Source organism: Phoenix dactylifera, chromosome 11, assembly GCF_051530095.1.
Source record: "Phoenix dactylifera cultivar Ajwa chromosome 11, Ajwa_hap1_PhDact_Kaust_v1.1, whole genome shotgun sequence".
In the NCBI taxonomy this organism is placed as follows: Eukaryota; Viridiplantae; Streptophyta; class Magnoliopsida; order Arecales; family Arecaceae; genus Phoenix; species Phoenix dactylifera.
In genome coordinates this window covers 16,413,106-16,435,193 of record NC_143200.1, presented here as the reverse complement: position 1 = coordinate 16,435,193, position 22,088 = coordinate 16,413,106, and the positions used below count along the sequence as shown (strand labels likewise).

Here is a 22,088-nt window from a genome sequence, read left to right as displayed (position 1 = left end):
TCTAGCCTGGACTTGGCTCAAGTCCATGGCATGGACAAACAATGTTGGCATCACATCTTAGAGGCTTCGGCCTGCTCTAGAACTCGAAAAAAAAGGTAGAGATAAGAGTCATAATACACCGTGGGCAAAAACAGGAACCTTCACACACACAAACTCAAAAACGAGGCATGTAAAGTAAAAAAACCAAATTGCCGGCTATGATTACAAGATCGCAATATATCGCATACAAACCAAAATATATGTTTAAGAGATTGCTTGCCTTTGCATAAATATATATATACAATACCTATTTCTTGTTCATTATTGATGTGAATCAAATGAATTTAGAAGTTCAACCAAAATTATCTAAGTTGGCCGTACCCTTTCTTCCCTGTCTCTTAGTCTCCTATTCGCTGGACTGTACTTCTAGATAAAGAGAAAGGTAGGAGAGAGAAGGTTTAGATATGGATCCCATTGGATAGCTAAGTCAACGCAAAAGTTCTGAAAAGAAAAGGGGGACCACATTTTGAAGCTTGCATTTGTGTAGCTAAAATGAGTAGCATCTTGCACATGCCATGCATGTGGTTAAAAGCATACGCGAGAGCGCGAAACAAATATGAAAAAGGGGAATGCTTGAGCATGGGAGAGCTTATTAGAAAAACCAAATGAAGAAGGAGATGATGATGAGGTACTGTGCCCGGAGCGGAGCTATGAGCAACTTGGGCAGATGTTCGCTATACTCGATGGGTGCTTCTATAGAAATAAAAGAAACTATAGAACCATAACATTTGCCTTTAGTGCTTCGGTTGACATCGATAAGGAAATGCATCCTTGGCTTGTACTTTTTAGTTGGGCCCAATAGTCTAACTTATGACTGTCATGACCTTGATCGGAATAGGGGTCGAAATCTATAGTTACACCAAGAACCATAGTAGGCCAACTCTATCATCATGGAGAATGACTCAGTCACAGTGGGGAGAGCCGAGTGGTCTAGGTGGAGACCACTTTCTGCTTCGGAATATTTAGTCTATGGGTGGGGATGGAATGATTTTTCAGGCTAAGCACGTCTTTAGGGAAGCCAACAGTGTTGTGGATTGGGTGGCTACTTATACAGCCAATCACTCCGTTGGCCCCTTGTGGAACCAAGAAGAGGATTTGCTTAGGACGTTACGTGATATTGTATTTTCTGATTTTATTGAGTGTGTTCGTACTCGTGTAGTTTGACTCAGCTATCTTAATGAAAAAAAAAACCCAGATCCGAAAAGAGAGTTAAAAAAGCCGAATAAGTAGAAGGAACACAAGCAGAGCAGTAAAAGGGCAGCATAATCATCCAAAAAATTTTGATTACAAAAGCATTCTCGCATTAAAATAGTAGAAAGAAAAAAAAGTGCACAAAAACAAATAGCCCTACCGTAGTTCAACTATCCAAAAGAGTGTCTTCTTTCATTAAATTAACATACATACAGCATGCATGATAATTGAAATTTAGAAAATATTTGGGAACATTATTTTGGAGATTTTTAAGCGATCTTTGATGGCTATCATGAAATCCAAACTAGTTTTCAATGAAAGGCAGAGGGAGTACCATAATATATAACTCTTCACGTAAGTTATTAATGATTAGTTTTGTTAAGTTTATGTGAAGTTACGCAATTTATTCTTTTTATTTTTCTTTTAAATCTGCAAAAACACACTTTCATTGTTTAATTGGAAGCAAAACTAAACAACTTATAAAATTAATTCATTAGCAAGTAAGTTGGCAGCTCCAAAATCTTCTCAAATTTAGGATCTACAGCAACACATCAATGGAAAATGTAGCACTTTCTTTTACTACATGCGCTACAAGATCGAATTCATGAATAAGAAAATCTCCATAAGCATCTAGGCGGCATGGCTATAACAAATCATTGGTTTTCCACCAAACATATGGCATTTGAACAAGATATGTTTTGTTCTTCAGGGAAGTAACCAAATTCACACCCTTGAAGAATGATTTTCTAATTTTTTGTTAACTAAGCGAGCATAATAAAATGAATACACTGGTGCAGTGCCAATGAGGAGCCTGAGCTGGTAGCTTCAAGACCTGATTTCTCAAAATCAATAGTAACATTGAATCCAACTTCACCCCCTGGTGTAAAAGCTGATTCAAGCTCTTCAGTTGTTGTGTTATCTTAAACTGGCTCTATACCTTCAGTTTTTCCTGATCTGATAGCAAGTCAAGACAGTTCTCACCCCACCCATTTATGAGAAAACTAAGACATAATAATGTTTAAGAGTGGCGTGCCATTTTCAGAGTCTCCAATGGTTATACCCACATTTTCATCGATAAGGAATTTGGCAACATGGTCTCTCCCAAAGACCTGTAATAGAAAACTTTTTCAGACCTGCAAAGAATTTGCAGCCAAGCTTGACAGTCATTTCACACGAAGATATATGTTTAGGCTAATATATGCAGAAAGAAAGCAACTTAAGAAAAAAGGGCATTTTGTATTAATATGAATTGTTAATGTGAAAAACATAGAGAAGGTAGAAATGCATGAAACTCTCGCTGGGATGGGAGTTTTAGCACATGCTGAAGTATTATCAGCCACCCCAAAATCATAACATGTTGGTGAGCAACGAACTACAAGCAGTATTCTTCCTTTCCACCCATCAAACATTGAGTTTAATCGAGTGCATATTTTTTATCCAACCTCAACTCACAAAATGAAAACTCATAATCAATTTATAAACAGCATTGTTCCCTTATTTCTCCCAGTTCAAATTTTTGAAAAAATTATGGGCATAATCAACATGTAGGAATAAAGGATGTTACATGTTCTAGAAGTTCAAGTACAAGAGCATTTAAAAGCCGAAAGCACAAATAGGTTCATATATAACTGCAGATGATATTCAGAAGTCACTTATATTGGATTTTTTTCCTTGAGTCATCCAGAGAACACAGAGGGGAAAAGTCTTGAGCCAGATTTCGACAAATTTGGATATGCAGGAATTATGCTATCTCTAGTTGCTAGGAGGAAGAGATGACCAAAGATGTTGAAGAAAGAAGTAAACATTATGAGCCTGAGCTGGTAGCTTCAAGACCTGATTTCTCAAAATCAATAGCAACATTGAATCCAACTTCACCCCCTGGTGTAAAAGCTGATTCAAGCTCTTCAGTTGTTGTGTTATCTTAAACTGGCTCTATACCTTCAGTTTTTCCTGATCTGATAGCAAGTCAAGACAGTTCTCACCCAACCCATTTATGAGAAAACTAAGACATAATAATGTTTAAGAGTGGCGTGCCTTTTTCAGAGTCTCCAATGGTTACACCCACAATTTCATCGATAAGGAATTTGGCAACATGGTCTCTCCCAAAGACCTGTAATAGAAAACTTTTTCAGACCTGCAAAGAATTTGCAGCCAAGCTTGACAGTCATTTCGCACGAAGATATATGTTTAGGCTAATATATGCAGAAAGAAAGCAACTTAAGAAAAAAGGGCATTTTGTATTAATATGAATTGTTAAAGTGAAAAACATAGAGAAGGTAGAAATGCATGAAACTCTCGCTAGGATGGGAGTTTTAGCACATGCTGAAGTATTATCAGCCACCCCAAAATCATAACATGTTGGTGAGCAACGAACTACAAGCAGTATTCTTCCTTTCCACCCATCAAACATTGAGTTTAATCGAGTGCATATTTTTTATCCAACCTCAACTCACAAAATGAAAACTCATAATCAATTTATAAACAGCATTGTTCCTTTATTTCTCTCAGTTCACATTTTTGAAAAAATTATGGGCATAATCAACATATAGGAATAAAGGATGTTACATGATCTAGAAGTTCTGGTACAAGAGCATTTAAAAGCCAAAAGCACAAATAGGTTCATATATAACTGCAGATGATATTCAGAAGTCACTTATATTGGATTTTTTTCCTTGAGTCATCCAGAGAACACAGAGGGGAAAAGTCTCGAGCCAGATTTCGACAAATTTGGATATGCAGAAATTATGCTATCTCTAGTTGCTAGGAGGAAGAGATGACCAAAGATGTTGAAGAAAGAAGTAAACATTATGAGCCTGAGCTGGTAGCTTCAAGACCTGATTTCTCAAAATCAATAGTAACATTGAATCCAATTTCACCCCCTGGTGTAAAAGCTGATTCAAGCTCTCCGGTTGTTGTGTTATCTTAAGCTGGCTCTATACCTTCAGTTTTTCCTGATCTGATAGCAAGTCAAGACAGTTCTCACCCAACCCATTTATGAGAAAACTAAGACATAATAATGTTTAAGAGTGGCGTGCCTTTTTCAGAGTCTCCAATGGTTACACCCACAAGTTCATCGATAAGGAATTTGGCAACATGGTCTCTCCTAAAGACCTGTAATAGAAAACTTTTTCAGACCTGCAAAGAATTTGCAGCCAAGCTTGACAGTCATTTTGCACGAAGATATATGTTTAGGTGGTGCGGGCACCAGAATCCAGAAAAGACTCCAATCAATTAACTCAAGGTCACTGTGGCTTTGATCGAGTCCTGTAAATAAATTCAATAAGTCAGAAAGCAAGCCTCAATAAGTCAGAAAGCAAGCCAAGTCAGGACATGTTGCATGTTTCTACCACCACCTTTGCACACCCTTGGAGCACCACCTCGGCATCCACATCAACATCAACTGGCCACCTCACCACCACTCCAACCAATGGAAGCACGCCAACCAGGATGAAGTCAAGCATAAGGAGCCGACCACATCATCTCATCAAAGAAACCAATGCAACGTCATGCCACCTCATCAGAAGAACCAATCACCATGCCACCTCATACAAGTTGACACGTCACCCAAATTCAAAGTCCAAGAGGTCGGCCACAATTTAAATGCAAGAAAATTTCAAATGGGAGCCAACAACTTTTCAATCCTCCCCCTTAAAGCCGGCCAACTTTCTTTCCTTTTCTCTAGCAACCAAGCCTTCAAATATGGAGCGCCATTCATTATGTGTTTAAATTTCAAATCATGAGGAAAGTCTATAAATACCTCCTCATGATATCTTGTAATTTCAGTTGATGAATGAATAAAAAGAGTTTCTTTCTTCCTTAGCAATTTTGCTTTGTCACCTTGAGAGAAGGTTGGGCGTGAGGCCCTTGTTCCAAGTTGGGCGTGAGGCCCTAAAGCCACTACCACATCCACCGCTGCCCTACCTCCTCTCGCCTCCCTTTTCTTTTGTGATTTCCATTCTCCTCTCACGCCAAAGTTCTAATCCTTGTTTCTTTGTAGGTCCTTAAAGTACTCTATGTCATTGGGTCAATTATCCTTCCACACCAATAGCAAAAGGGCCCTGTTGCAACGGAAGATGAAGCTTGGTCATCCAATCATCAACCTTCGAGAGTGAGATCAAGGATCCTCCTCCAGAAAAATTTCAGAAGTTTAATGTTTGGTAAACCTCAACTCTAGATCTGATTTATTGAAGGAAGTGTCCTAATCAAGTGGTTTCTCAACCACAACGGTCCATTCTTCTAAGTCCTAAATGAATTAGTACATGCGGGTAACTAGTCTTGAAATTACTATGCTCATGTTAATGTTTTCTTATCCCATATGTGACTGAATTCTCTGCTGCTATTAGGCTAGTTAATCAACATAACTTACTGACAATCCTTATGTTTAAATCCCTCACATTCATCCCGCATCATTTTTGGTATCAGAGCAAGGTTAATTAGGACACACACATTGATTATGCTGAAATTCTGCACTTGCTGAAATTTCTGCATTTTTTCGAAATCCATTGATGCCAAAATCCTAGTTTGCATGCCTTATTAAGTTTATGAATTAAATCTGAATATTTTGAATTTTAATTCTGAATTTCAGTTATTAAAGTTGAGATCTGATCTCCACAAATTTAGGATTTGAAGTTAACAATTTCAAAGTTAAATTTGAAATTCTAGGTTTAGGCTCCAAATCTGAAATTTCCAAATCTAAAATTTTCAAATCTGAAATTTCCAATATGACTTTTGCATTCGAATTTCAAAACTTGAAATTTTGAAATATTAGATCTGAAATCCAAATTTGAAATTCAAAATTCGAAATTAAAAATGGGAACTTAAATTGAAACCAAAAAAAAAATTTGAGATTCAAAATTTAAATTTGAAATTTGAAATTTGAAATTCAAAAGCTGAAAACTAAAATTCAAATCTGAAATTCAAAATTCAAAAGTTTAAATTCGAAATTTGAAATTTGAAATTTTAAATCTCAACTTGTGTGGACATTTAAAATAGTTGCATCCATCATAAATCATATTAAGGGCACTCTAATTGCAACATAAGGGAAGGATTTCATCACCTTTCCTTAGCCCAAAACAACCACCCTCATAAATCTAGAACCTAAGCCTAATTTAAAACTCAACTAGCCAACTTAACTTAGAAACCACAACGAGTCTTTAGGCTAATTGAATTTGGCTAATTCCTTGCTGTCTAGAAAAGTTCCGATCAGGGTCGTGGCTACCATCTTATCTGCCCAGCCCCGTTAAGCGGTTGGTGTCAGCTAAGTATGGTTAATGGCGGTTACACAAACTCTTGGTCCAACTGGCCTGGGCAAGTGGTGAACCAATTTTGATTAGATACGTCTTTGATTTAGATTTAGCAAACCCTAGCATAGGCTAGTCATTTTGTTTTGTCTTGAGCCTTGTATGACAACTAGATCAGGATCACCCTACAACCCATCACATACACAACCCATTGAAGCCATGGACCCCAATCTTGAGACCATCCTAAGGACTATGACTGAGCAGTTCAAACAATTGAACAATAGGTTTGATCAAGTTGAGGAGAGGCTAGGAACCCTAGAGGAAAATCAACAGACCCACGTGGAACCTGAATTGACACCCCAACCCCATCGCCACCTTTTCACTCCTGAACATAATCAGCGACGACCACATCAGGATCATGTAGACCAGGATGAACGAGCCCTTAGGAGTATCAGACTTGATGCACCCTCCTTCGAAGGAAGTCTAGACCCTAAGGTATACATTGATTGGGAAAATGACATGGATCAATATTTTGAGTGGTATGAAATGTCGGAAGAAAGAAAATTCAAATTTGCCAAGCTTAGGTTGACACGACATGCAAGGTTATACTGGAGAAATATTGAGAGGATCACTAGGCAAAGAGAAGAACTACCTATCAATACATGGAGACAGATGAAAATTAAGCTAAGGGAAAAATACGTCCCATTATCCTACGAACAGAGGTTACTAGATCAATGGCAAAGATTAAATCAAGGAGGGAAAACTGTATTTGAGTACATTGCCAAATTTGATGAGTTCGCTATGAGGTGCAACATAGTCGAGTCAGAAGCCGTAACCCTATCTAGGTTTAGAGCTGGTCTTAAGGAGGACATTCAAAGGGAATTGTTCTTAAGGGAAATTCATGATTTAGACCAAGCCTACCAGATTGCCAGAGACTGCGAACGATTCCAGAGGGGACCCATTTTTCGACGACCTGAACCCAATAGGATTAGCAACCCTGGAAGCAGGCCAAACCCAAGTTCAAACCCATCACACAGACCCAATCCTATCACTCCACAGGCTCGTAGGGACGACAAAGGAAAAGCCCCTGAAGGTAGAAAGGAAAACAATGTCCCTTGTTTTAGGTGTCATAAAATAGGACATTATGCAAGCCAATGCCCCACTAGAGCGTTACACATAGGAGAAGTAGAAGAAGAAGATCCTGAGACCCTAGAGAATTATGGAGAAGAAGTCTACGAAGCAGAGACCAATTTGGTAGATGAATATGAAGAAGAGGAAGAAATCATTGAGATGTCTGAATTTCTAGGAGTTGTGAGATGTATATTGACCCAGGCTAAAGAACAAGAAGATTGGCGTAGGACCAACATCCTACAAACCTTTATCAAAATAGGAGAAAAAGCCTGCAAAATCATCTTAGATAGTGGAAGCTGTGTCAATGCCATATCAACCAACACCATCAAGAGTTTAGGGTTGCCTACCGTACCCCATCCCAATCCCTATAAGGTATCTTGGATAAATTCGACCTCAATACCCATTAAACTTAGATGCCAAGTCCAGATACAATTCCAATCTTATCAGGAGAAGGTATGGTGTGATGTCCTTCCTATGGGAGTAAGTAGCATTATCCTAGGCAGACCATGGCTATACGATCATGATGCTATCCTGTTTGGACGATCAAATTCATGTTCCTTCAATCATAATGGAAAGAAAATTGTAGTTCACCCTACCCCACCTAAGGACAACGTTAAGAGGGGAGCTAGTAGTAGTCTGAAGGAAAAGAAACCTGGATTGAACCTAATCAATGCTAAGGAATTAGAGCAAGAGATCAATGAAGGTTCACCCATTTGGATGTTGGCTGTTAAGGAGACCCTGGACCAAACCCCAGTAGCACACCCTCAAGAAGTGTTTGAAATCTTAGAGGAGTTCAAAGATGTATTTCCTAAAGATCTTCCTGACAACCTACCACCTTTAAGGGACATTCAGCATGCCATAGACCTAGTTCCAGGAGCCACCTTGCCCAATCTACCCCATTATAGGATGAATCCTTCAGAGCACCAAGAATTGCAAAAGCAAGTTGGCGAGTTACTTAGGAAAGGGTTCATTAGGGAGAGTTTAAGTCCTTGTGCAGTACCTGCCCTTCTGACCCCTAAGAAAGATGGCACTTGGAGAATATGTGTAGATAGTCGTGCCATCAATAAGATTACCGTCAAATACCGTTTCCTATTCCCCGTCTAGACGACATGTTAGATATGATGGCCGGAGCCACGGTATTCTCCAAAATCGATCTTAAGAGTGGCTATCATCAAGTAAGAATTAGGCCGGGGGATGAATGGAAAACCGCCTTTAAGACTAAGGACGGCTTATTTGAATGGGTAGTGATGCCTTTCGGTTTATCCAACGCACCTAGTACCTTTATGAGGATCATGACCCAAGTTTTAAGGACATTCATTGGAAAGTTTGTAGTGGTCTATTTCGATGACATTCTCATATATAGCAAAACAACAGATGACCACTTAAATCACCTTAGACAAGTTTGTCAATTACTTAGACAAGATAGCCTCTATGCTAATCGAAAGAAATGTGAATTCATGACACATAGGACTATCTTTTTAGGATTTGTCGTGACCACTGAAGGAGTATCTGCCGATCCCGAAAAAGTCAAATCCATAATCGAGTGGCCAGTACCCAAAAACATTCATGACGTTCGTAGCTTTCATGGTCTAGCCACATTCTACAGGAGATTCATTAGAGGATTCAGCACAATTGTCGCCCCCATTACTGATTGCCTTAAGAGAGGAAATTTTGAGTGGACCAAGGCAGCTGAAAAGGCCTTTAGAGAGATTAAGGACAAGATGACACAAGCACCTATATTGAGATTACCCGACTTTTCCAAAGTTTTCGAGGTTGCCTGTGACGCATCAGGAGTCGGGATTGGAGGCGTTCTAAGTCAGGAAAAGCACCCAGTAGCATTCTTTAGTGAGAAATTAAACGACGCCAAGCTAAGGTATTCTACCTACGATAGAGAGTTGTATGCAGTGGTCCAAGCCCTAAGGTACTGGAGACACTACCTTCTGCCACTAGAGTTTGTCCTATACTCCGATCATGAAGCCCTACGTTTTCTCAACTCTCAGAAAAAGTTGAACCCTAGACATGCGAAATGGGTAGAGTACATCCAGGCCTATACCTTCGTCCTGAAACATAAGGCTGGAAAAGAAAATCGTGTTGCCGACGCCCTTAGTAGACGATCTATGCTCCTCACTTCTGTTAGTACCGAAGTCATAGGTTTTGAAAGGCTCAAGGAGGAGTATGAACATTGCCCCGACTTTAAGGAAACCTACCAATCAATCCGTCAAGGACCCTCGAGCCAATTTTCCGATTTTACCATTCACGACGGATTCCTCTTCAAAGGAAATAAGTTGTGCATTCCCCGTACCTCCACCCGAGACTTTCTAGTTTGGGAAATCCACGCAGGAGTCCTAGCTGGTCATTTTGGTAGGAACAAAACCATCTTAGAAGTTGAAGACCAGTTCTTTTGGCCAGGTCTAAAGAAAAACGTTGCCCAAATAGTAGCCCGATGTTGAACCTGCACCACAGCAAAGCAACAACGACAAAACACCGGTCTATACACTCCCCTACCAGTCCCCGAATGCCCTTGGCAAGATATTAGCATGGACTTTGTGTTAGGATTACCCAAAACCCTGAAAAAACATGATTCAGTATATGTCGTGGTAGACCGATTCTCCAAAATGGCACATTTCATACCTTGTTTCCAGACTTATGATGCCTCAAAAATAGCTAAACGTTTTCTAAATGAAGTGGTTAGGCTACATGGTTTACCCAAGACCATCGTATCAGATAGAGACGTTAAGTTCACTAGCTATTTCTGGAAGACCCTTTGGCATATGCTAGGAACCAAACTCAAATTCTCCACTGCCTACCACCCTCAAACTGATGGTCAGACCGAAGTCGTTAATCGGAGTCTAGGAAACTTATTGAGATGCCTTGTCGGTGACAACCTAGGAAACTGGGATCTCCTATTATCACGCGCTGAATTCGCTTATAACAGCTCAGTCAATAGATCCACAGGAAAGAGTCCCTTTGAGATTGTCCATGGATATAAACCTAGGAAACCTGTAGATCTTATTCCATTACCCTCACATGCACGAGTCTCAGAGACAGCAGAATCATATGCACAACATGTCAGGGATTTACATAATGAAATCAGTAAGAAAATTGACATGAGTAACAAAGCTTATGCGCAAGCAGCTAATCGTCACAAACGGGCTAAGGAATTCATTGAAGGAGACTATGTAATGATTAGACTAAAACCTGAAAGATTTCCCCCGAGAACTATGAAAAAATTGCATGCCCGCAGTGCAGGTCCATTTAGGATATTAAAGAAAATTGAACCTAACGCTTATGTGGTTGACTTACCCCTTGATTTTGGTATTAGCTCGACCTTCAACATCTCAGACCTTATAGAGTATAAGGGACCAACATTGATACCTAGTGAGCCTTTTGATCATGCTCCCATTGAGAGTGAACCCACACCTGAGTGCCCTCCAGCCACATTTCCAGAATCGAGAGATAGGGTTGAACATGTTTTGGATGATCAAGCTATCACCACCCGGAACAAAGGGTACCAACGCTATTTGGTTCACTGGGAGGGTCGACCAAAATCTGATGATTCATGGATTACTCGAGAGGACCTACAGAGACTCAACCCAGATCTCCTAGAAAAGTACCACAGCCAAACCAACCCCTGTTCGACAGAGTCGAATTCTTCCCACCTCGGGAGAATTGGTGCGGGCACCAGAATCCAGAAAAGACTCCAATCAATTAACTCAAGGTCACTGTGGCTTTGATCGAGTCCTGTAAATAAATTCAATAAGTCAGAAAGCAAGCCTCAATAAGTCAGAAAGCAAGCCAAGTCAGGACATGTTGCATGTTTCTACCACCACCTTTGCACACCCTTGGAGTACCACTTCGGCATCCACATCACCATCAACTGGCCACCTCACCACCACTCCAACCAATGGAAGCACGCCAACCAGGATGAAGTCAAGCATAAGGAGCCGACCACATCATCTCATCAAAGAAACCAATGCAACGTCATGCCACCTCATCAGAAGAACCAATCACCATGCCACCTCATACAAGTTGACACGTCACCCAAATTCAAAGTCCAAGAGGTCGGCCACAATTTAAATGCAAGAAAATTTCAAATGGGAGTCAACAACTTTTCAAATCCTCCCCCTTAAAGCCGGCCAACTTTCTTTCCTTTTCTCTAGCAACCAAGCCTTCAAATGTGGAGCGCCATTCATTATGTGTTTAAATTTCAAATCATGAGGAAAGTCTATAAATACCTCCTCATGATATCTTGTAATTTCAGTTGATGAATGAATAAAAAGAGTTTCTTTCTTCCTTAGCAATTTTGCTTTGTCACCTTGAGAGAAGGTTGGGCGTGAGGCCCTTGTTCCAAGTTGGGCGTGAGGCCCTAAAGCCACTACCACATCCACCGCTGCCCTACCTCCTCTCGCCTCCCTTTTCTTTTGTGATTTCCATTCTCCTCTCACGCCAAAGTTCTAATCCTTGTTTCTTTGTAGGTCCTTAAAGTACTCTATGTCATTGGGTCAATTATCCTTCCACACCAATAGCAAAAGGGCCCTGTTGCAACGGAAGATGAAGCTTGGTCATCCAATCATCAACCTTCGAGAGTGAGATCAAGGATCCTCCTCCAGAAAAATTTCAGAAGTTTAATGTTTGGTAAACCTCAACTCTAGATCTGATTTATTGAAGGAAGTGTCCTAATCAAGTGGTTTCTCAACCACAACGGTCCATTCTTCTAAGTCCTAAATGAATTAGTACATGCGGGTAACTAGTCTTGAAATTACTATGCTCATGTTAATGTTTTCTTATCCCATATGTGACTGAATTCTCTGCTGCTATTAGGCTAGTTAATCAACATAACTTACTGACAATCCTTATGTTTAAATCCCTCACATTCATCCCGCATCATTAGGCTAATATATGCAGAAAGAAAGCAACTTAAGAAAAAAGGGCATTATGTATTAATATGAATTGTTAAAGTGAAAAACATAGAGAAAGTAGAAATGCATGAAAACTCTCGCTAGGATGGGAGTTTTGGCACATGCTGAAGTATTATCAGCCACCTCAAAATCATAACATGTTGGTGAGCAACGAACTACAAGCAGTATTCTTCCTTTCCACCCATCAAACATTGAGTTTAATCGAGTGCATATTTTTTATCCAACCTCAACTCACAAAATGAAAACTCATAATCAATTTATAAACAGCATTGTTCCCTTATTTCTCTCAGTTCAAATTTTTGAAAAAAATATGGGCATAATCAACATATAGGAATAAAGGATGTTACATGTTCTAGAAGTTCAAGTACAAGAGCATTTAAAAGCCAAAAGCACAAATAGGTTCATATATAACTGCAGATGATATTCAGAAGTCACTTATATTGGATTTTTTTCCTTGAGTCATCCAGAGAACACAGAGGGGAAAAGTCTCGAGCCAAATTTCGACAAATTTGGATATGCAGGAATTATGCTATCTCTAGTTGCTAGGAGGAAGAGATGACCAAAGATGTTGAAGAAAGAAGTAAACATTATGAGCCTGAGCTGGTAGCTTCAAGACCTGATTTCTCAAAATCAATAGTACATTGAATCCAACTTCACCCCCTGGTGTAAAAGCTGATTCAAGCTCTTCAGTTGTTGTGTTGTCTTAAACTGGCTCTTTACCTTCAGTTTTTCCTGATCTGCTAGCAAGTCAACACAGTTCTCACCCAACCCATTTACGAGAAAACAAAGACATAATAATGTTTGAGAGTGGCGTGCCTTTTTCAGAGTCTCCAATGGTTATACCAACAAATTCCTCGAAAAGGAATTTGGCAACATGGTCTCTCCCAAGGACCTGTAATAGAAAACTTTTTCAGACCTGCAAAGAATTTGCTGCAAAGCCTGACAGTCATATCGCATGAAGATATATGTTTAGGCCAATATATGCAGAAAGAAAGCAACTTAAGAAAAAGGGGCATTTTGTATTAATATGAATTGTTAAAGTGAAAAATATGGAGAAGGCAGAAATGAACGAAACTCTCGCTGAGATGGGAGTTTTAGCACATGCTGAAGTATTATCAGCCACCCCAAAATCATAACACATTGGTGAGCAACAAACTACAAGCAGTATTCTTCCTTTCCACCTATCAAACATTGAGTTTAATCTAGTGCGTAATTTTTATCCAACCTCAAGTCACAAAATGAAAACTCATAATCAATTCATAAACAGCATTGTTCCCTTATTTCTCTCAGTTCCAATTGTTGAAAAAATTATGGGCATAATCAACAAATAGAAAGGATGTTACATGTTCTGGAAGTTCCTTGAGTCATCCAGAGAACACAGAGGGGAAAAGTCTCGAGCCAAATTTCGACAAATTTGGATATGCAGGAATTATGCTATCTCTAGTTGCTAGGAGGAAGAGATGACCAAAGATGTTGAACAAAGAAGTAAACATTATGACCTTATAGCAAATAAAAGGTTGCACAGCACAGCTACCAACAGATTGCCTTTTACCTGCAAAAGCTTACCTCCTTTCATTCTACAAAACCCTGGAATAGGTGGTGCAGCATGGGCCAAATTTGACACAACATCATCAAATGCCTTTTCTGTCTCCTCTCCATTCAAGTTCACTCTTACCTGATAACCGGATAATGAACAATGTTAAAGCAGACAGAAAGAACAAAAAAGAGCTTAAAGTCAATGACAACAAAAATGGTATCTGATTTCTATAAGAGACAACCAGACAGGCTTTTTTTAGCTATACTTGCAACACACTTGATATCCACCACTTGAGGCTATCTTCAATCTATACTAAACTGGAGTTTTATGAATAGAGGCTTCACTAAGATTTCTAACTCAATCCTGTATAGTTAGATATGACAAGCAGTTTGAATTGCATCTCTCTTTGTAGATGACTTACGCACTTCACTCTTTTGAAACAATCATGCTAACTTACACAGGAATAGACAGAGACACCTAAGCCAGGGTAAGCGATATCCATTAATCTCCTTTGTGTTACAATATTTGACTGCCGATAATCTAAAGATTGCTTTCTATCACACAGGTATTGCACATTCATTTTCTATCATCAATGAACTTACTAATAGAACGATGCAATGTGACTGCTAGATCATGATATTCTTCTATCTTCTATAGACACAGACCTCAATTAAAGAAGGAAAGGTGAAGTAAATGCTTTTACCACAATCAATTTCGATTTGTTACAAAATTCCACCATTATTTTTTTTATTACCAAGCTTATCCAGATGACATTTTCACAGCTCTGTCTATTCCTATAATAGAAAAGGAAAGAAAGATACAGCATATCTTAAGTTCCTACAAAAGGAAGAGGGACAGGAGAGCAACATTCATAATGCACGCAAGAAAGTAGAAGTGCTGGGATAAGGAGTTCAAGGCCTAACAAATGCCTATACAAGTTTATGAATCTCCACAATCCATCCTAGGAAAATATTTGTTCTCAGTCCCACCTTGCTCACAAGCTCATAGAATACATAAACAACATATCCCTACTGATATTATAAAGATGCATAACCTCAAACATAAGCATATAATGTAGCCACTAAACAACATTTTCTTCTCACAATTTGCCAGTAGCATTGAATGAAAAAAGCAGACACACACACACACACACAGAGAGAGAGAGAGAGAGAGAGAGAGAGAGAGAGAGAGAGAGAGAGAGATGATACAGAAGTTACAAGAGTTGATATGAGGGCTCTGTTTGGTTGTTAGGAAAGTGCAAGAAAGGAAATCATAATGGAAGCCAGGGAATGGGCGGCCCAATCATATTCTGGTAGAAGTAGCTGCTCTCTTCTCCTTTCTATTTCATTTCCTTCAACTTCACAACAAGGAATACCATTCAAAAAAAAATCCAGCGATGCAGTGCCTTCTCATCTCCATTAACAAGGGAATCCAGTGGTTCATTGGCGTTTTTAAGTAAAAAAGAAGGAATAAAAAGAAAAATAAAAAAAAACCCAGGAACTAATCTTGAACGAATCTGGAATTAACCTTTGGCATGGACCTTCCCACGCATTACCAATGGGAAACACTGTTGAGAGTTCTACTGACAGAAACACTTGTTTTCAAGTGCAATCATCACCTGATATTCATAATTGCACATCCATATATGAGCACCTTTTCCACAACACCATTAAAGATTTTAAAACCAAGAAAACCATCTTAATAAATTATTATGATATAGCAGAACAGAAGAACTCATCATATCTACGATAGTCTATTATGAATCTACTAGAAATTGAAGTAGGAGTAGAATCAAGACTGACTGACCTCTGTATCATTTAAAATTACTTCTTGTAAGCCACCATTCTAAAAAGAACAGCTTTCTTAATACACAGCTTCTCGTTCTAATAAAAATTCCCGGAACCCCCCCCCCCCCCCCCCCCCCCCCCCCGCAAAAGGGAAAAATTACTCGAGAAAAATGTGGCCGAATTCGTTGAGATGTAATTGTTGGGCCGATTGTAGTCGTCGCCATTAACGCCATAATTTTTCTTTCAAAGATTAGCAGCGTACCCCAAGAACCCTAAGTTTCCCCAATTGGATGAAGAACATCACCCATCCAGCCATCCTGCTCGACGGCTTGATCGTTCTAACTGGCATCCCATTTTTAATAAATGCCCCAATTGCTTCATTTTTCTTTTAAGAAAGAGAAATAACAAGAGTGCACTTGCGAAAATTTGGAGGACATTTATCAAGCGAATAGTTTGATGCGTCCACGTGCACCGCAGGTGGCCAGCCAGAAGGAGAGAAACACGGGGAGTACTTTAGCTAACAGAGGGTGTATATTTATCAATCATGGGCGGAGACGCGATCCTACTAAATAGATCCGGTGGAACACTGGAACAAAGGCTATAAGCTGCTGATGGGAGCGGAGGCGTGGGCCTTTGGGGAGGGGAGACGAGCGAGCGGAATGGATGTAGCCGTTAAAACCCTGGTCATGCGTTTGAATCCAGAGGTGAGAAAATGGTCTCAAAATCCCAGTTTTTCTTTCGAATCGTTGATGATTCAATTGCATCTTTTCAACCCTTTCGTTGGCCCCAACTTCAGACACTTATAATCATGGGTTAAGAACTAAAACCCTTTTGATGTTATACCTTTTTCGTCTTATGATCATTTTACTGATTCTTATAGTGCTCCGAGGTTTCAAATATTATAATTGGGTCATTATAAAGGAATCTATGGTCACGGTATGTAGTAGGTTTGGCAATTTGTATGGGGGATTGCAAGCCACTGTGATGCTTTTTGAAGTTAAGTTTTTCGATGATGTTATATTGGCAGGAGAGTCTTGTTTATTGTCAACTGGCCAGTCTACTTACTCTGGTTGTAATATAGAGGTGGGAAGTTTCCATGTGTAAGACAAATTGTAAATCATTAATTTCTTCTACACTTATTTTTAGACTTTTTTCGCTGCTAATTTTGGTTGCAGCTTGCAAGTTAATTCCTGTACTGCAATCCAAGTTAGAGTACTTCTAGATATTAGAGCATGGGCATGGGGAAAATAATGATGTGACACTTATTTCTCAAGACACTGTTTATCATAAATCTATGGCTCTTAATCTACATGATTAAACCTCCATTTTAAAAGGGAAAAAAGATTGCACAGTTAAAAGTACCGAAGCCTTCAGCTGATAAGGACTTCATTTAATAACATTTTAGGACTGGTGTGCCGTCAGTATGGTGCATTAAGAAAGAAGCGCCTCTAAAATAAGATAGATACATCAGGAGAGGAGAAATAAACGATTTCTGCAATACTCTTTATGTTCAGGGAGCATGCTTTAATCCACACTGCACAGATAGTTTTATGAAGTACATGAGATGGTTTTATGCAGTATCTGAGATGACCGAATGGTTATAGACTTATAGAAAGTAATGTTTTCTAGGAACAAGTATGGAGGACATATCAGGTAAGAAAAGGTTTCAGTACTTAATAACACAAGTTGGTTGTTTCATCTCCCTATGAAATTTTCTATTGATGATATTAAAGTGGTATGAACATTTAATTTATCAATTCTTTTTGTGTTTAACAAATAAATGACATAATTTATTCTTTTAGCTATGAGTATGATTGGATCCCTGTGCAGGTAATGAGTCAAAAGGAAAGAATAGACTTTCATACTCGAGTTCGATTCCCTCGCAGAATGGGCACGTCTTTTCATATGTCAAATGTTGCTCAAAAAAACTCTAAAAGGTGAGAATTGTTTGTGAACTAGTTCCTTCATGCTATTCAATATAGAAATAGGATTCTTGTAATTTCATGTATAATGGAACACTTCCACATTTCCTTTTTGAAGAATGCATTTATATATTTTACTTTTCCTTAGCAGAACTGTATGCTTAGTTTTTGCTAATTGTAGCTCATTTTAATGATTGTCTGTGGTCTCCACGACATTCTCTCATTCATGTTATAGAAGAAGAGTCATATAGGCCATCTATCTAATTAAATTATTCACATTCACACCATAATATTGGACATAGATTTTGTCCATTGAGAATCATGAAAATAGCCCCCGTCAAGGAGAAGCTTAATCAATTCTAGCAGTCAAAGATATCAATCAATCAGGGAGTTGATGGGGGACAATTATTAAGATCTCTCAAAAATTTTACCCCATATACATGTCATCTTTATGCCTATTTCATCTTTTTCTTGTACGTTAGTAAAGAGCATCCAATAAGCAGTTGTTTACATGCACTCTCTTTGTAAATCAGTAAAGAACAATCTAATCTATTATCTTTCTTTAATTCTCATTTTCAAATTAGCCTTCCAGATTTACTATGATAGATCCTTTTTTGATTATTTGGACTTAAACATTCGCTGTGCAGATTCAGCCACAAAATTTTCTGTGCAATTCATGCAGTATCTCCAGGTCAAATTCCATTATGCTCTCTTCTCTTACCCTACTCTCTCAATTTTGTATAAATTCAGCATCACTGGCCTAGATACCATTTATTGGATTTAGGTTTGGAAAATCTTGGTGATTCTGTGACTGATTTTGAAGACTTCACAATTGCTGCTAATACCACTGGGGATGGAGAGATAAAGGTAAAAAATGGTGGTTCTTTCTTTGAAACATTTTTATTTTCTGTGAATAAATTTTCTTTATATATATGAAGGTAGATAGCTTATTGAGCTTATTGATTTGTACAAATTGTTCGAGTTATTTACCTGGTTGATTTATCTGTTTGGGACCTCAGAAAGAGGTTTTAATATTTTAACTAGGATCTGATATTATGTACTTACCATGCAGATGAGAGTTGAGGTGTCTGGTGCAGAGACACAGGCCATCTTTGATGATGTTTTCTCGAAGTTAGTTGCTGCTGCACAACCAATTCCCGGATTTCGGAGAGTGAAAGGAGGTACATCAATTCTGTTTAGAATTTATTTTCATACTTCCCTATGCCAAATCTTAAACAATCAATTAGTCATAGGATGCTCCTAACTTCATGATTTGGTGAACCAATGGTAGGAATAGTTATAAGTGATAAGTTTGACAGATTTGCATGCAAGTTGCTCACACCATTTATGAAAACTAAGAAATGATATAGTTGTTTCTTTCTTTTTTTTAAAAAAAAATATAGATTTGCTAGAAACCAAACATGTTGCAAGAATTTCTAATATGCATCAATTTTAGCTGCTCTTTTGGTACCTTATGGCACCATTTATAACTCATGGCACTTGTGTTAAGTTATATCTAAAAAAACATTATTTTCTATGCATATTTTGCGTTTCCGCTTTCACTGCTTCATTTACGTTGTTTTTATCATTGATTAGAATGTTTTACATAGAAGAAAGAACTGACATTTATTCCTATTGGTTTACATTTTTTATTGCTCGGTGGACAACTCGGTCGATGCAGGGAAAACTCCAGATGTAAGTTCTCATTATGAATCATTTTATTGCATGCAAACAATTGTACTAGCCGACAGTCCCATCTCTATGAAAGAAAAATGATTTCCCCTCCTCCCTTTTTCTTTTGGCTTTGAAACATAGTGGATCATGATGTCCTTGGATATCCCTAATATGAAGGCAATTTATCTTGGATTTATTAGTTGACATCAAAGAATTGAGTTGTTATATCTGTAAAACAGAAAAAAAATCTCTCTACTTATTAAAATATATTGCTAAGAGCCTAGGTAAATAATCTGTAAACAAGAGGTTGTGAAGGAGATAATTTCCTTAAAGAGTGAATGATATGTAAACTCTGCACCCATCCATTTCTGAGAATAGTGCTCAATATTATTGACTTTATTTTGTATAAAAATGGATGACTGCTGCTTAGTTAACTTTCAAATTGAGTGATACTGCAGAACAAGATCACTAGAAATTTTATTACCCTCATCTGATATTGGCCATATTTGTGGCATATGCTCTGGCAATGGAATGTCAGGTTCTTCTTTCTTCATCACCTGTTTCAAAAAACAATACAAAAGAAGAGGGAATTGAAAGACAAAAAGCAGGCCATCATCTTATACTCTGCCTGATTTACACCTTGGTTTTAATTACAAAATGTGGACTGATATTTAATATTTAGTTAGATGGCATATTTTGATACTCTCTATAATGTCTTGGAAAATGTTTTTCATAAGAATTTGTTGTGTTCAATTGACGCAATACAATAAGGAACCCACCCATTGTCACCATTTTCCCGTTCTATACGTAAATTGCACTCATATCAGGGGATGACATCTCTTGGTAAGGAGGGCCTTGGCTAAAAAGTGGAAACCATATTCCCTGGAGTTTTCTGTGCTTCTCTTTCCACAAAATGATATATGTCTTTGAATCTGGTGGTAATTCTCTCTGGATGGATCCATGAATTGGCATTGATGTACCAAGGCTTTCTTCATACTTCATAGTTGTGTATGATGAGGATATGTCTTTTAACTTATCCTTTGCTCTATATTCATGGCAGATACCCAAAGATATTCTCTTGCACATCATTGGACCCTCCAAAGTTAACAAGGAGTCTATTAAAAAAATCATCAACTCCGCTGTTGCTGAATATGTCGAGAAGGTGGCAATGACCCTCCTGATCTTGCAAATTTCATTGTGCAGAACTACTAAAAATGTCAAAGTATTTCTAACATTAATTTAATTAATGTCAGTCTATATTTTCATTGTTAGATGATCATATATAGAACTATAAAATAATGAACATGGGCTCATCTTAGATAGAATATGTGGACTACTAATTCTGTACTAGTGATAGCCTGATAAAATTTAGAAATTGTAATCACAAAATTAAGATCACTAACTTCCTTGAAGCTGGTGGTTTGTCCAAGTTTTGTTATGCAAACGTGACTTATCCGTTAGAAGGTGCCTGATATTACTTTTGTTATCTCATTTTTTGAACTGCTGGATGGTTTGATTTTTGTTTTTATTTTCTTGATCATGTTAACCCTGCCTTATGTCAATATATTGTTCTCATATATGATCTTATGTATCTGCTTTCCCTTTTTCATTAATGATCCAGGAAGGCTTGAAGGTCACCAAAGATCTGAAAGTTGAACAGAGTTTTGAAGAGCTTGAAGCAACGTTCCAACCCGGGATAGATTTCAGCTTTGATGCAATTTTGCAACTTCAAGAAATCAACTCAACCAAATTTTGATTTGTTTTTGCATATTCAGTGTATTAAAGAGAGACCAGTCTTATTTTTTGAATGAATCTCACCTGCTCCTTTGATAATTTTTCTGCTGGCAATGTGGTGCTGTTAGTAGACTTATGCTTCCAGCTCTGTAAAGGCGCCTTTTGAGTGAAGAATGGCAGCAGATCCTTTACAACTCAAGTAAATAGGTAATTCCTACAACGTGTATGTGGCAGATTTTAATAGGACTGGATCAGAAGTCTAGTTGTGATTCTGTTCCCACTTAAAATCAACCAGTTTGTTGTATTGCATGCAAGCCCAAATTGTACAGCCAATATAAATCTCCAAATCTCACAAATTTGCATTTGGTGAAAGATTGACTGAGTTGGGAACTAAAAGCTATCATTATTTATAAAGTATGCAGTTATCTTATTGTAAGCTTTACTTACTTAAGATACAAATAAAGTATTATTTATTTAAAATGATATATATAGAGAGATATTATGCTTTTCTAGAGAAGAGGGTATCTATCGGTATCTTATTTCTCTCGTTACCAAAGTCAATATTGAGATATATAAATCATGATCTACATTACTAAAAATTAAACATTATATTTTATGTTCTCTAATTTATGCATTATATGGATATGGACATGGATGGTTTTTATTGTACTAGTGTGTTAAAACATAAAAAATGGTATTCAAACTGAAAATCTATCTTATTAATTATGATTTACATATGTTAAAACATGTACAATTGAAAATCAATAAATTATAGTGCATACATTATAATAGAATATGATCTTATATGATTTTAATTATTTATTTTTTCATCTGCTTGATGCATAAATTGAAGACCATTAAAATGTGTGGTTTTGGCTTTTTAGGATTTTTATTGATATAGACAGAGATGTAGA

The 22,088-nt window shown here is 37.9% G+C and overlaps 2 protein-coding genes across 22 annotated transcripts; one reads left to right on the top strand and one right to left on the bottom strand.

The window, feature by feature from the left end:
* Positions 1–1,783: 1,783 nt before the first annotated feature.
* LOC113462762 (uncharacterized) lies at positions 1,784–16,331 on the bottom strand. 20 transcript variants are annotated; one of them, XR_015971194.2, is made up of 7 exons: positions 16,107–16,330; positions 14,073–14,195; positions 13,337–13,412; positions 13,137–13,257; positions 3,265–3,340; positions 3,064–3,180; positions 1,784–2,339 (listed from the first exon to the last, which is right to left on the bottom strand). XR_015971194.2 is itself a non-coding variant. In XM_088706925.2 (5 exons), the coding sequence occupies exons 1-4, from the start codon at positions 16,191–16,193 to the stop codon at positions 13,151–13,153; spliced, it is 393 nt and encodes a 130-aa protein (XP_088563051.1). In that variant the 5' UTR covers positions 16,194–16,329; the 3' UTR covers positions 1,784–4,365; positions 13,137–13,150. The 20 variants fall into 20 exon arrangements, 10 of the variants coding, with proteins under 10 accessions (XP_088563051.1, XP_088563052.1, XP_089782449.1 ...); XR_015971193.2 differs by having other exon boundaries at positions 1,784–3,180; XR_016397871.1 differs by adding an exon at positions 4,266–4,365 and having other exon boundaries at positions 1,784–4,186; positions 16,107–16,329.
* A 58-nt stretch (positions 16,332–16,389) lies between these two features.
* Positions 16,390–21,273, top strand: LOC103707759 (bacterial trigger factor). Of its 2 annotated transcripts, XM_008792380.4 has the most exons (8): positions 16,390–16,548; positions 17,675–17,781; positions 18,414–18,457; positions 18,551–18,633; positions 18,839–18,947; positions 19,448–19,461; positions 20,501–20,602; positions 21,062–21,273. In XM_008792380.4, the coding sequence occupies exons 1-8, from the start codon at positions 16,456–16,458 to the stop codon at positions 21,194–21,196; spliced, it is 687 nt and encodes a 228-aa protein (XP_008790602.2). In that variant the 5' UTR covers positions 16,390–16,455; the 3' UTR covers positions 21,197–21,273. The 2 variants fall into 2 exon arrangements, with proteins under 2 accessions (XP_008790602.2, XP_008790603.2); XM_008792381.3 differs by lacking the exon at positions 20,501–20,602.
* The last annotated feature ends 815 nt before the right edge of the window (positions 21,274–22,088 follow it).

What these genes read in the sequence shown, in the direction of transcription:
- LOC113462762 (XM_088706925.2), bottom strand. Translation starts at nt 16,193, where the DNA reads ATGCCAGTTAGAACGATCAAGCCGTCGAGCAGGATGGCTGGATGGGTG. An exon ending in AAGGAGGTAAGCTTTTGCAG is followed by an intron (nt 13,413 to 14,072) that starts GTAAAAGGCAAT and finishes TTTCTATTACAG; the next exon opens with GTCCTTGGGAGAGACCATGT. An exon ending in CATTGGAGACTCTGAAAAAG is followed by an intron (nt 13,258 to 13,336) that starts GCACGCCACTCT and finishes ACTTGCTAGCAG; the next exon opens with ATCAGGAAAAACTGAAGGTA.
- LOC103707759 (XM_008792380.4), top strand. Translation starts at nt 16,456, where the DNA reads ATGGGAGCGGAGGCGTGGGCCTTTGGGGAGGGGAGACGAGCGAGCGGA. An exon ending in GCTCAAAAAAACTCTAAAAG is followed by an intron (nt 17,782 to 18,413) that starts GTGAGAATTGTT and finishes TTCGCTGTGCAG; the next exon opens with ATTCAGCCACAAAATTTTCT. An exon ending in TTGCTGAATATGTCGAGAAG is followed by an intron (nt 20,603 to 21,061) that starts GTGGCAATGACC and finishes TTAATGATCCAG; the next exon opens with GAAGGCTTGAAGGTCACCAA.